Source organism: Pleurodeles waltl, chromosome 6 (genome assembly GCF_031143425.1).
Source record: "Pleurodeles waltl isolate 20211129_DDA chromosome 6, aPleWal1.hap1.20221129, whole genome shotgun sequence".
NCBI lineage: Eukaryota > Metazoa > Chordata > Amphibia > Caudata > Salamandridae > Pleurodeles > Pleurodeles waltl.
This window is the reverse complement of record NC_090445.1, coordinates 1541771344-1541786224: the sequence shown is the minus strand read 5'-3', so window position 1 is coordinate 1541786224 and position 14881 is coordinate 1541771344. Positions and strand designations below refer to the sequence as shown.

Here is a 14881-nt window from a genome sequence, read left to right as displayed (position 1 = left end):
TGAAGACGATCCTTCAATGAAAACTATAGTGACCCTTATTTGTTCATTAGTAACCTAGAAATTAAAGTGAATTTCAAAGACTCCACCTTTTGTTGGACTTAGTTAAAATCTTGAATTACTACCCACAGTCCATTTACGTCCCTTAAAGAACTTAAAACCCGAGAAGCATTGATGTAATTGCCCTCAAACTGTAATGACACATGCGTGGTAAGCCCTAGTACCACAATAATCTGGAAATAAATCTGGACGATTCCAACAATAAAGAATATGCAAAAAGAATATCAACTATTTGAAATTATTTTTGGCAGTTGCATTTAGTTTGTCTTTGGGTCTGTAACTTCGAGCCTTTTTGGACGGCAGAAATGTTTTAGAAGGGTCAACCCAATTACATGGGCATGCTTTGTGACAGCGTTTGTCTAGTTGTGTGACTTGGAAAAAATGAGATTCCAGATGTACCACATATGTGCATAAATTCTACTGTCAGTGCACAGCTAATATTTTTTATTATTCATTCCTTCTCAGCCCAGGATTTGCTCCTGTGGCTCTTTTCTCACCTCAGATTTTTATGTAGAATGGCCAAACGAGGCCACCTCTCTAAAGTTTGTAACTCAACACAGAGAAAGTAAATCAAATGATGAGCAGAGCGTGTGGGGAAGGGTCATTGCCTTAAGCAGATCCTGGTTGCTCCTGGGAAACGGAAGGCAGTAGTGTATCAAGCCCAAGCCAAATTACTTTCAACAAATCTAGGCTCACTGGAACCAGTGGCACTTCGTCAGATAGCCTCCTATTTAGGAGGAGTCACAGAGTAAGGGATGAAGCCTGTCACAGGGTTGGTGTAAATTAGTCTGGGAGAAAAGGATATGTTTCTATTGTTTCTGGACCTGTAGATTGGTAGAGGGAAAGACATTATGTGAAGGCTTCAGTGATTTCCAGTGTCTCTACAATACCGGATGAGAGAAACTGAGGGGTATGCAGCATTTTATGTGTCCGGCCACAATAAGCCCTTTGTGAGGTAGGTGGAAAAACACCTTCATTCCTTGTATCTGGGTACAACAATTTCAGACTTTAGTAATAAGAGGATCCATTATTAAAAATTGCATGTGTTTGTTCATTCTTGGGTGAGTGGTGTAAAGCAGCAAAGCATGAGAAAGGAAACCCTTTTGTAAACCCTGTTCCAGCTTTACAAGGATGATGTCCATTTTTGTGCTTCGTCCTGATTCTAGTGCAGATCTAGCCCTGGGTCAGTATGAGACGTACCCTAATTTGATTTCTTAAGAGTGCACCAGAGGGCACATACATGCTTGACACAGCAGTTAATGGCGAGTGTTTGATGTAAATGCTGGGAGGTTTTGTACTCTTACATGTCAGCAGGATTCAGGTGTTGGGAATACACGGTCATGCATAATTCTGGACAGACAATTTAGTAATGAAATCAGAAGTAAATTAAAACATACGTGGGAGTGTCATCAGAAGTATCACACACTGTGAAGCAAGGCTTGAGTACAGCAGAAAGCAGATACTTGCACCTTTTAACCTGTTTTTTCAGATTATTTAGTGGTTTTGCATTTAATGCTAAACACAAGTGCTCCAAATTATGAGCTGGTTTTAACTCTCCTGGTTCTAGCTTGGCCATGAGACCAACGTATTACAAACACAGGACCATTATTAGTCTGTATTATTACTGCCAGAGTAAAAAGTCAGTTTAGAGATGGAGTACAAAAAGTAATCAGAATTGGCTCAGCTAGGAAAATAGCTAAAGAAGCTAATCAGCAAGGGATTTTGAAAGGTGGAGCAACCAATGAGAACTGCAGGCAATTGCACAGAGGTATAGTTATTCTCTGCACTAGGAAATACCCAATGTCAATGTACTTGGCCCAAAACTAGAGCTTTAACAACACTGAATGTTGCACAATTGTTTAAAAACTGATTTTGAAAATGCTATGGTTCAATTCCCCGTTACCATAAAATGTTCTCTCCTATTCGACTGGCACTACTGGACAAGGCATTATTTTGTAACGGATTCTCTATGGTTCCTAAAAGAAGCCTCAGTACTTGATCCAGTTATTGCCATTCCTCTGACTACCTGAAGGGGAAGCTGTATCCCTCAGTAATATACCTTCTCTAGGAGGAGTAGGGTGATGACCCAGGGATTAGGTTATTATACACTGGTTGAGGATGTCAGTTCCTTTTTGGTGTCTTCCTGCATCCTCTTTCTCCCTCTCTAAGTGCATATGGACCATCTCTGGTTGGCTATTCAAGCATTTAGTCTGCCTTTGTTATTACTGAATTGTTTTATTGATGATTGTGAGGGTTGGAAACAGCTAGCTATGCTGAGAGGTACTATGTTTTTATTTCCTGCTGAAAATACATCCACTGGTGCAACTGCTACAAATAAAAAGATTTAAATCTAAAAGAAGCTTTGAAATCCATCACAGGCTGTAACTTTTCAGGACATTAAGAGCTTCCAAGTAAACTGTGGTTAATCTGAAATTGAAATTTCACAAGGGAGTGGATTCAGTGTTCCAAACTCAAATTTTTACTGAGTTTAGTTCCCTTGGATACAAAAAAAACCCTTGCCCCCTGCCACATTCAAAACAAAGCTATTGAACTTGTAAGAAATAATACACCAAAAGAAAAAAAAAAAAAGAATTTATCTCTTGATGGCTAGTCAGTCTTTAAAAAGGAGCCATTAAAAACTCATCTTCAATGGCTGGCTGGCAAAGAGCACATCCTTGTGCAAAACATAGTGACTTTTTTCACCCAGTTGTCCACACTACAGAAGAAGGCAGTTCATAAAGCTATGCAAACAAACATAATGACTCTATATGCCCAGGTTCTCATACCTCGCTGGACTCAAACTTGACATTGATTATGGTCTTGGAGGATATGCGGATGGTCCCCATGCTGAAGACATTAGCGGATGGCTCAAGCTGACGGGGAAAGCTATACTCCAGCCAGGCCTGCCAGCCCATGCCTCGTCTTTGAGCTGCCATCTTATCACATAACTGCAGCACTGCCCCTCTGAACTCATTAACCTCTGGGTCACACATGGAGTCAAACTCGTGCAGACCTGGAAGAAAATTTGAGAGGGTACAGAAGTTAAGGGAGATGCTAGAGACAGATGAAGATGTGTTGATATGGTTTATATGAGAGAGAGCGGAGCACACAAAAAAAGAGAGAATAACATTATTTAAAACAGCAGAGATTCTATTGCAAAGGGGAAGGAGAAGGGACAGGATGTGACTTATGGCCGATTACAGCATAAGAGGAAGAGCTGATAGGAAGTTAGGGAGAGGCTAGAGCACAGCTTAAGAACAGGGAATCCCCAACTCCTCTGGGTCACGAAAATTAGGTACCTCAATAACATGGAGCATAAGGGGAAATTATGAGAAAGTTGCTGGACTGGGGTTCCCTCATCACAATTCATTGAGGAGGGCTTAGGGTTTGGTGCTGCCTTGTCGAAGCAAGCATGTCACTGGGTCAGGCTCCCTTGCTCCAAAGTAGTCACTCAAACAAATTATGTCCCACCTATGGCCATACAACCATCAGCACAGGTTGTTCTGTACACTTGGTAAAAAGGGGGTCTTAGTTGTTGGGCAATCAAAGATAAGGAGAATGATACATGCCAGGTGAAAAGAGATGTTTCCATGTTGGACACTGATAATCAGTTAATGTAAGAGAATGTTTTAGCAAACAGTGATAAATAAAAAGAATTAGAATGCAGTGAACCCTGTCCCTTGGATGGGCAGATGGCAAAAATCAAGAAGCTAGGGGACAAGGCAAAGGAGTTAACTTGAAGTCAATAAGAAGGAGGGCTGTAGGGTGAGTAAGGATTGTGAGGACTGGTAGATAAGTTTTACTGAGGGATCCCCAGTCGAGAAACGAGCCATAGGTGAACAGCATCCATCTTTTACAAAGGCACATACACTAGTTGCTGCTGCACAGAATGAATGCGCTTGGGTACTGTGTCGGATCCTACATAACTGGAATACTTCATTAATTAATATTTAGGACTGAGAATAAAACGTTCAAATTACCTTCTTGGTGATTCTGCTGTAATTGGTACTTGCTCTAACTTCTTCAAGTGTGTTTTAAAAATCACTACGCCACGGTCGTCTTTTCGAAAAATGAAGTTGCTTTAACAATTTTTAATAGCCCAATAAGTGTCCCCATCGAGGAGCAGGCTTTGCAACTGACCCATGCATCGCAGATCAGCCCAGTCAATTTAACCTATGTTTTGCATCATGTAGTGTTGAGGTGTGCCATATGAGAGCTGGCTGGGTAGGTGTTGTAAACGATAGAGAACACAATCTAGTAGCACCTTAATTTCACAAAATGTAATCTTACCTTGCTGTTGATATTGCCACTCCTGCCTTCCCAGCAGATTTCAGAACATGCTTCAAGAAAAAATGGTGCAGGGAACTCGCTGGCCAAAAGCTGCATCATTGTGAGAAGATGCATCCAGTGAACAATGCTTGTAGGAGGCATCCTAATTAGACCTAGTAGCTGCACAAAAAATGTTCTGAAAATGGTACATACCTCTGGAAAGCCAAAGATGCTACTTTAGTGCTGATGGAATTGGTGTGTAAATGGGTGCTGAACTCCTATAGTGTCAATGGCCTAGGTTAGCCACAAAACTATTTACCTCTTAACAGTAGCTTTTGACATTTGATAAAGACACCATTTGAGTTTACTACACCTTCGGACGGTGTCAGACACAATTAATCGCAACTCACTAATTTACATTTTATCATGTAGAAAGTGTTTTAATCTTAAAATGGGCCTAATAATTCTTCTCTGCAAGCAAGATCCGTGTGAAACTAAACTAATTCAAATCCCCTATGCTTATTTTCAAAAGCCATGCAGCACAAACCTCAATTATTTTGCCTTTTCTTTTACACATATACAATCCACTTACTAATAAACTATAGCACTAAATCATCTCACTTTATCAGTTCACAGATAATACTCTACTCTACCTGGGAGTGTGCAATTTACAGAGCTAATCCAAGCTGAAATAATTTCTCTATAAACTAAGTAACTCGATGACCATATTCTTATTAAAATGAATCTGACTAAAATGGGATTCTTAGGCCCGTATTTATACTTTTTTTAGCGCCGCTTTTTGATGCAAAACGGCGCAAACCTACAAAATACAATGGTATTTTGCAAGTTTGCGCCGTTTTTGTGTCAAAAAACGACTCAAATGCGGCGCAAAAAAAAGTATAAATACGGGCCTTAGTTTTTAGCTTTAATGACTACCTTGAGTCGGGGATCTCAGAAGGTCTCATTCCCTATGCCAAACCTCTTTGTTTCATCACTGACCAAAAGATGAATTTGTTTGACTACCTGTTCAAACAAGAATGGCCTCCTTTTCACTCTACCTGCTGATAATCTGAAATGTTTCATCCCACAACAGACTTCAGGTCAGCAATGCCAGCAATGCAAGTGTGAGTGCAAGGTCACCTAGCTGGAGGTATGCAGTGCTTGCATATCGTGCTGCCTTCTCTATGTCTTTCTTCAGGGCAATCCTCCAAGTTGCATCCTTTTTAGTCACTAGAGTAAATAAATCCACCCCCATCTTAAGAGACCTACACTGGCTTCCTCTGGAAACTATGGTTAAATTTAGAATTGATTGCATAACTCAGAGTCTTTCCTACTGGTTTACCTGCTTAACTAAAAGAGGCCCAAGGCCCACAATGAGCAAGACTTGCTAAATACCTAAGATACCCTGAACAAAGAAACCAAAATCTTAAACTAAGCTTTCTCCCATGTGGCAATGACTTCGATCCATGAATTTTGCTCTTGTAGTCCTAGAAAATCATTTCAAAGGACTACAAAGGAAAATCCATGGACCAAACACAACTGAATTATGCAATCCTGATTCCTTTCAATGGATACACACTTCAAAGTGTAAAATTAAATCACCTTAGATCCATTAATTTGTCACTTGTAGTCCAAACTTTAAATTTCAAAATTCAATCACCTTCATTCCACGATTTGTCTACTGTATTCCTAGGAGATCATAAGACTACAAGAGACAAATTGATGGACCAAAGCTCACTGAATTTTGCAGTTTACACTGTATACCAAGTTGATAGAAACCTGACACCTTGATAAAGGCCCACTGGACCTGTGCTCAGGCAGTTTGAGTCCAGTATCTGCAAAGCACTGTTTCCTTTACAGTAAATCACCAGTAACGTTTCTGTAGTTTTATTGAAAACTGAATGTGCAACTCAACATCCTTCAAAACAGTCATTATTTGATTACTGCACCTTAAAACCATGGTGACATACTGGTAGTAGAGAAGCAATCTCATAAAAGAGTCATGTGCGCATTAACAGAGGCCCTTACAAAATTAAGAAGATATTTAAGAGCCCTGGATAAAAGTGAAGCCATTTGTTTTTATACAGACACATACTGTAGCTTTTTCTAGCAAATGGAAGCCGGTAGCAAGCATGACTTCACTATGCATTGCAGGGAACTATCCCCTTTCTTGGCATGGTTACCCCCTTTTTCTGCCTGATGTCAGGGTGCTTGACTGTGCTCACTGGGATCCTGCTAACCAGGACCCCAGTGATTAAGCTCTCTCTCCCAAAACTCTGTATTTCACCCGTAATTGGCCCACTGGTGCCCCCTTATAAGTCCCTAGTATATGGTACCTAAGTACCCAGGGCATTGGAGTTTGAGGGGATCCCTATGGGCTGCATCATATTTTGCCACCCATAGATAGCCCATGCAAAGGCTTCTGCAGGACTGCCATTGCAGCCTGCGTGAAACGGTACAAGCACCATTTCACTGCCATTTTGCACTACACCAGGTCACTTGTAAGTCACCCCTATGGTAGGCCTTCTAGCCCAGAGGGCAGGGTGCAAAGTACCTGTGTTTGAGGGCACCCCTGCACTAGCAGTGTTGCCCCCACAAACTCCAGGCCCATTTTCCCAGACTTCGTGAGTGTGGGGACGCCATTTTACGTGTGTACTGCACATAGGTCACTACCTATGTCCAGCCACATAATGGTAACTCCGAACATAAGCATGTTTGGTATTAAGCATGTTGGATTCATACCCCAAGGCTTTTGCAAGCATTGGTTGTATGATTGCATGCACAGCCTTCTGAGGGTTTCCGGGCAGCCCAAGCTGCTGCCAAGTCCCAGACAGGTTTCTGCCCTCCTGTTGCTTTAACAGCTCAAGCCCAGGAAGGCAGAACAAAGGATTTCCTTTGGGAGAGGGGTGTTACCCCCTCTCTCTTCGGAAATAGGTGTTACAGGCTTGAAAGGGGTAGGCTCCCCAAATCACTGGTAATGCTTTAAAGGGCACATTTGGTGCCCTCCTTGCATAAACCAGTCTACATCGGTTCAGGAACGCCCAGTCCCTGCTCCGGCATGAAACTGGACAAAGGAAAGGGGAGTGACCACTCCCCTGTCCATCACCACCCCAGGGCTGGTGCTCAGAGCTCCTCCAGAGGGTCCCTGGGTTTTGCCATCTTGGAATCAAGGCTGGCAGGGAACTCTGGGAGCATCTGGCCGGCCAGTGCAGGCAGGTGATGTCAGAGCCCCCTCCTGATAGGCGGCCACCTAGCTAGGTGACCGATCCCCCTTTCAGGGCTATTTAGGGTCTCTCTCTTGGTTGGTTCCTCAGATTCGGTTTGAAAGACTCCAGCAGGATTCCTCCGCAACCTTCACGGAGACTTCTGTCTGAAGAAACTGCATCCGAACGCTCCAGGACCTGACAAGCTGCAACAAAGATGAAAGATGCCTCCTGCAACATTGTATCAAGGGCTCCTTCCAGCAACTGCAACATTTCCCCGGCCGTGCATCCTCTGAGGACAGCTCATCTTCAGCCTGCACCAGAAAGAAGAAGGAATCTCCCTTGGGGTGAAGGAGTCACTCCCCTGATTCTGCAGGCACCAACTGCAACGACGACCAGCTGCATGGATACCCTCTCCTGCTGAGCTGCGTGGATCCTGCAATCGGGTGGTGGACTGAAGGGGTCCCAATGGTCCAACTTGGGTGGAGGTAAGCGCTTGCCGGCCTGTGCAGGACAGTATCCCCCTGCACTGCTTCCTTTGCAGCTACCAAGGTTTGTTGGCATCATTTCCAAGGGATCTTCGGCATCTTGAAGCTCCAGCACTCCATCCTGCGTCGCACAGCTCCCGAGTGGTTCTCCGGTGGCGTGGGATCCCTTTTCATAGTGCTGCGTGGGCTCCTTCTTTGACTTTCGTGTCCCCATCCTGAGGGACTCCTGTGGGTGCTGCCTGTGCTTCTGTGGGCTCTCTGTGTTGCTGAAGGCCCCCCTCTGACTCCTCCTCCTGGGTAGAGTCCACCTGATCCTTCCTGGTCCCGGGCAGCTCCTCTTTCTGCTAACCGCAAATTTTTCGTGTGAGTGTGCCAAGGCTTATTGGTGGAATCCAAAGACACAAACCTGACTGCAATACTCCTTTCGGCGGGGAACATCACCTGCATCCACCAGGATCTCAACTTTGTCTTCTTGGGTGCAGTGCTGACTCTCCTGCCTCATTGTTGACTCATCTCTTGCACCTTCAGTCTGGTGGGTTGGGGCTCCTGCCCTACCTGGACTCTGCTGTGCTTGTTAGACTTGGTCCCTTTCTTCCGCAGGTTCTCTTGTCCAGGAATCCACTGTTGGTGTCTTGCAGTCTCTTCTGGGCTTTGCATTATTCTTCTTTTTTCCAAGTTGGTGTTCTGGGGAATTTACAGTGATTTACTCCTGCTTTCCTGGTCGTTGGGGTGGGCTGTGGTACCTAACTTTGGGCTTTCCTAGTACTCCCAACTCCCCTCTACACACTCCACTTACCTAGGTGGGGACCGACTCTCGCATTTCACTTATTTAGTATATGGTTTGTGCCCCCCCAGGGCTATTTCTCTCTATTATGATTGTCACTAAGTGCACTGTTTTCTAATTGATTTTATGTCTATTTCTGCATACTAGTGTGTATAATTGGTGTATTACTTGTGTACTCCATGTATTTGTAAAGCGTAGATAGTCACCCGTTAGGGTCTCAAGGTACTTGGGGGGTTGGGGAGATTTTGCAGTTCAGTAGAAGAGCCAGGTCATGAGGTCCTGCTTGAATTGAAGCAGTGAGGGGGGATTGCCTGATTTGTAGCAGTAGAGCGTTCCGGGTCTGCGCAGCGGGGCAGGAGAAGGATCTTCCTCCGGTCAAGTTCTCGCAGATCCTTGGGATGGTGGCCAGGGCAATTTGGGTAGAGGGAAGTATCTGTTGGATGTGTACAAGGACAGGAGGTGGATGAGATATGTGGGTCTGATGTAGTGGAGGGCCTCGTAAGCATGCGTGAGAAGCTTGAAGGTGAATCTTTTGTTGATCGTGAGCCAGTGAAGGTCTCTCAGGTGACCGGTGAGGTGGCTGAGGCAGGGGATGTTCATGATGAGTCTGGTCAAGATGGTTTGATGGAGCAGTTGATGGTGCGAAAGATGTGGAGGGGGTAGAGATCCAAACGGGCTCTGGAGTGGATAGCTTTTATGACCTTTAGGGTATCTTCAATGGTGAGGGTGGTGCAGTTGAGCAAGGTCATCTGAGACCTGGAGCCTTTGGGTGCGGTGGTTGCGGTTGAGGTGGGTGGGTCTTGGGTTGCGAAGCTGTTGTAAATGTCAAAGATCTTGCGGTGGAAGAAGATGGCGAGGTTGTCGCAGAGGTCTTGGGAGGGGGAATGTCTGTGGTTGTAATGCTATCTGTATTTAACCACTGGTTCCACCTTGACCAATGACTCAATTTTGTGCTTAGCTTAGCCATCACATTGGTGGCACAGATATTTTTTTCACGGAAAGCTTGTTAACGTGTTTTCACTTTTTCTAACCAGGGAAGGAAACAGAACATGGGGGCGGAGTATAGATAAGGATGTACCAGGCTGAGAGTGTTTATGGTAGAGCAGGGTAAAGCTCAGTCTTGGAAATATACCGTGAGATCTTGCCAGTCTTGATTGTGTTTTTTCAACACGGACCATGTATGGTCAGCGCTTGAATTTCACAACTTACTCATGGGGAGTTTAAAGTATATAAGGTGGGAAAGCTCGACAGCTGGGAGAAGAAGGAACTCATCTCTGGGAATGGACGCATTGCCCAGAGAGTAAGCCCATCATGGTGGTTCTCTTTTGTCTTGGTTGTCCAGGGTTCCACAACCTGAAGTTGGCAGACAAGGGATGATTTTGAGGTCAAGCCCCATGGTGATGCATTTTTAATTCTTATTTTTAGCTTTGCGGTGTGCATGCATGAACACGTAATCACTATATATATATATATTTATTATATTCATTTTGATGTATTGCATTTTCTTTGATCATTATTATTCTACTGCTGGGATTATTTTAAGAGTTGCACATGTGTTGCTCATGTTATTATAAACTCATTACTCAGACTAAGAGTGCTGCATTCTTTGCATTCCTTTTACTTCGTTCCCTTTTGGTCTGAAGTAAAGCAGAACAAATTTGTGTAGCCGGCAGCACGAGGGTGGAAGAATGAAAAGTGTAAGATTAAAAAGTGAAAAATGTTTGGCGAGAAGCCAAAAGCAGCTTCACAGGCAGTTTGTGAGTTGAGAGAGCTGGGAGACTGGAATAAACCTGGGAGAGCCTCGAGACCCGAGGGTCGCACAGATAATAGAGCATCTGGGAGAGACATGTTTATGGCATTACTGAAGGATGGTGTCACCTAGGAGAAGATTGATGGGATAGATACTAAAAGCTTGTGGGAGATGTACCGCAAGAGAGGGCTGGACAGAAAGGAAGGCAGAAGGAAAGTTAACAAGCAAGCTAATAAACAAGTGAATCAGGGGCAGCCACAGACACAGGAGGGTGGAAAAGAAAGGGAAAGAGTAGGATGATTTGGACAGCGAGGGGTTAACTGCTGAGAGCAGGGAAGGAGAGGAATCTACTCGCAGAAATGAAAACATATATTCAAACCTGACTTGGGCAAAAGCTGACAGGTTTAAATCAGATTATGAAACAGGCCAAGCGTCGGTAGAGGGATGGGCTAGTAAAGATACCAGACCCCATGTTGATTTACAAATACACGGGAAGCACAAAAATGTTCAAAGGATCTGGGCATTAGTCAACACTGCAGCAGAGGCCTCTTTAATTTATGGGAATCCAAAAAGGTTTACCGGTCAGCACTACACCATCACAGTGTTGGGTGGGAAACAAACCCCTGCTGTGCAGACTACAGTTCAGATGAAAATAGGAAGAACTACAAAAAGAGAATATTCCGTTTGGATTGTGCCCCTCCTTGAATATATACTGAGAACTGACATTCTAAAGGGGGTGACTTTATACTTGGATGATGGTTGTTATTAATTTAAATCAAAGAGATATATTTCAATGGCGGCAATGAGGGTGGGTCATCTGAAGATACGCCTCGGTGAAGCTGCCCCCAGCAACCAAGGTAATTTGTTTAGAACAGTACCGTATTCCAGGAGGGCATAAGGAAATAAGTAAGACTATACAGGAGTTGATTGAGGCTGGTGTGATATCTCCAGTCACCACTGAGTGGAATAATCCTCTGTGGTCCGTATGCCAACCTGATGGGCGCCATAGAATTACAGTTTATAACCACAAGCTGAATAAATATACACCCACTTTGACTGCTGCGGTCCCCGACACCATCACTTTGATTGAAAGAGTACAAAAACATAAAGGGACCTGGTATGCAACAACTGATATTGTTAATGCTTTCTTTTCTATACCACTGCCCCTGAGAATCAGAGACACAGGAACAGGTGCAGATTCAGCTGAACTGGGTTGTGGAACTCTTCCAGATAAGACACAGGGACCCTTCTCAAGATGTGAAGTTTCTAGGAATTCAGTGGAATCGGGGACATAGAGAGGTATTGCCACAGGCAAAGCAAAAGATCTTAGAATTTGCCACTCCCTGCACTAAGCAGGAGATACAGCGATTCATTGGATTGTTTGCTTTTTGGAGACAGCATATCCCTCACTTGAGTAAAATTTTGGCCCCTTTGTACAAAGTGCCACGAAAGAAACAAGAGTTTGAATGGGGAGAACAGCAGCAGTGTATGTTTGACTTGGCAAAGGTGGCAATTTAACAGCCTTTAGACTTATGGCCAGTACAGGAAGGAGACATTGAGTTGCATGTAACTGTTCAGGGGCAATATGCAAAGTGGAGCATGCGGCAAAAACAGGGAAGAATGAGGGTGACCCTGGGTTTCGGGACTAAAAAGCTACCTGATGCTGGAGAGCAATGTACTCCCTTTGAGAAACAGTTACTTGCTTTTTACTGTGCTCTAGTGAATAATGAGCAAATTACCATAGGTCATATTGTAATTCTAAGACCTGAGATTCTAATAATGCAGTGGGTGATGAGTTCACCTAAAACTTAACACATAGGACATGCGCAAGAAGCTAGTATCATGCGCTGGAAATGCTACATACAGGACAGGGCCCGAGTGGGACCAGCAGGGACAGCAGCTCTTCATGAACAGGTGTCACAAGCCTCTGCGCAGGATGATGAGTGTGCACGAGGTACCACAGATAAGAGTCACCAGTGAGATGGGGTGAGCCATTTGAATACTTGTCCCCTGAGGATAGGAAACATTTATGGTTTACTGATGGTTCAGCCAAGAATGTGGGGGCCAAAAGACATTAGGAAGCAGTGTCATATAATCCGGTCAACAAGAAGTTCTTATCTACTACAGGAGAAGGGAAGAGTAGTCAATATGCAGAATTGTATGATGTGTATCAGGCACAGAAACAAGAATTACTAGGGACTTGTCAGTATTAAAAAAAAAAAAAGTTTATTCGGTCATAAAAACCATCAAAGCATACAGCTGAAATACTCCATATAAATTACAAGAATATATAGAACAGGTAAAATCATCATAAAATGCTGGCAGCAATAAAAATCAATCAATCCCCGAGACACAAGTCACTGACAGTACATAATTAGCACCAGTAATCAAACATGAAGTCCATAGAGAAAAATAATTCAGCCTTCTATACAAGATAAAAAGAGAAATATATATTAGCAGTCTTGCTTTTAAAAATCCTGAGAGCGCTAACATGTTGACTAATGCCCAGGTTTCGTCAAATTGGACATATCCACTTACGCCCGGAGGTAGCACAAGCTGTACAAAAAAACATAAAATGTTCAACTGACTCAGAGGCAATGCCACAACCCGGGCATAAGTTTGACATAGATGACGCCCTCCAACTACTTTTAAAAGACATTAGCAGCAGACCCCCATAGTGAAAGCGAACATACAAGCTCTTGGCTAAGGGTTCAGGAATGCTATCTAAAAAAGACTCATACCAGGGGTAACACTTAAAGTCAAGAAATTGTTTGGTTAGCCGCCTGTGGCTTGTGCCAAGGGGATAATTTTTTCTAACATAGGTCCAATTATCTAATTTCAGGGATTGCTTCTGGGTTTTCCTTAGGCCCTGTGGATTCTACCATTAACTCCAGGAAAAACAGTTTGACACATGCTTGAACCATGGGACGGAAGCTACATTAGGTTGTTTTAAAAGATCACGGAGTGAATCCATATAAATACTGAGCGCTGGAGTAGACCAAATCCTTACCCAGAAAAGCAATGGTCTTAAAGCTAACATATCTGATATTCGACTAAAGCCAAGATCCCAAAAAATAGGAACCAGAGGGGTACTACCTGGACATGCAAGTAATGCTCTAGCAAAGCAATTTTCACTCACAATTTGTGAGTTTTGCAAAAACCACACCCCTTTGCACCAGCTGCATTTTGTGCTTTTGAAGGTAAATCTTTAGGGCCGGAGAAACAGTTCTCACGCCAGAACTTTTATACAAGCGCAAGATGGCACATGACCTGTGTTGCAAAAGTGACAAGCTTTTGATAATCTGGTCATCGCAGTGAAAATTGTTAGAGACCCTTACACCTAGATAATCTATTGAGCTGACTTTATCCAAAAGAACACAATCTACAGAGATTGTACATCTTGTAGCTGGCTCCGGACTAAACACCATCAGTTTGATTTTGGCGGACTTTCAGTTTCAGCCTACACAAAACACTGTGAACCTGTTGATGAGAGCCTGTAGCCCCATCGGAGTCTTGGTAAAAGGAGGGAGTCATCCGCGAACAGTAGTTTGGGAATTTTTGGGCCGTTTAAAGTGGGAACAACATTCTGGCAAAATGACACAGCTTGAACCACCTCATTTATGTATAAAGTGAATAATGCTGGTGCAAGAATGCAACCTTGAGGAACCCCCTGCTGAATGGAGATTTCATTGGTTGATTCTCCATGGTTACCCCATCTCACCTGAGCAAAGGTGCCCTTATGAAGCAGATCTAAAAGATTAATTATGTTTCCAGGAGTACCTGCTTTATATAAAGCCTACCACAACTTCCCTCTAGGAACCAAATAAAATGCGGACTGCAAGAAACACATATTTCCAATATAGAAGAGCCAAACAAAAAACTTGATCCACGGTACTTGTTTTGGGTCGGAAACCTGCCTATAAGGGAGACAGCAGACGGTTAGCTTCAACCCATTCTAACAACCTATCCAATACTGGTTTTGTAAAGATTTTTTGGAGGTTATTGATAAGGCTGATAGGTCTGTAATTAGCAGGAGAACTCACTTCATCCTTTTTGTAACTGGGTATTATTTCGCCCCCCACTACAGGTATTAGGCATTGGGCCCCCGGCTGCTATTGCGTTAGATATCATATTAATATAACTAGACCAGATTTTCGGCTCAGACTTGTATAGGTCCTTAGGTATGTTATCTGGGCCAAGGGCTCTAAATGGTTTTAGGGAGGCAATTGCAGCTGTGGTTTCCATCACGGTAAAAACAATGCAGTAGTCGGGACTACTAATACCCACCACAGGCCCTCCTGACTGACTTTATTTCAAGCAGCTTGAAAGA

General features: G+C 43.5%; 1 protein-coding gene across 2 annotated transcripts in view; it reads right to left on the bottom strand.

The window, feature by feature from the left end:
• The window catches only part of PIK3CD (phosphatidylinositol-4,5-bisphosphate 3-kinase catalytic subunit delta), a 479399-nt gene that overhangs the window by 359104 nt on the left and 105414 nt on the right, over window positions 1-14881 (bottom strand). For both annotated transcript variants that reach the window (XM_069241165.1, XM_069241164.1), the window contains exon 4: window positions 2844-3070. In XM_069241165.1, coding sequence (XP_069097266.1) covers window positions 2844-3070 — 227 coding nt within the window. The remainder of the gene's footprint in view (window positions 1-2843; window positions 3071-14881) is intronic.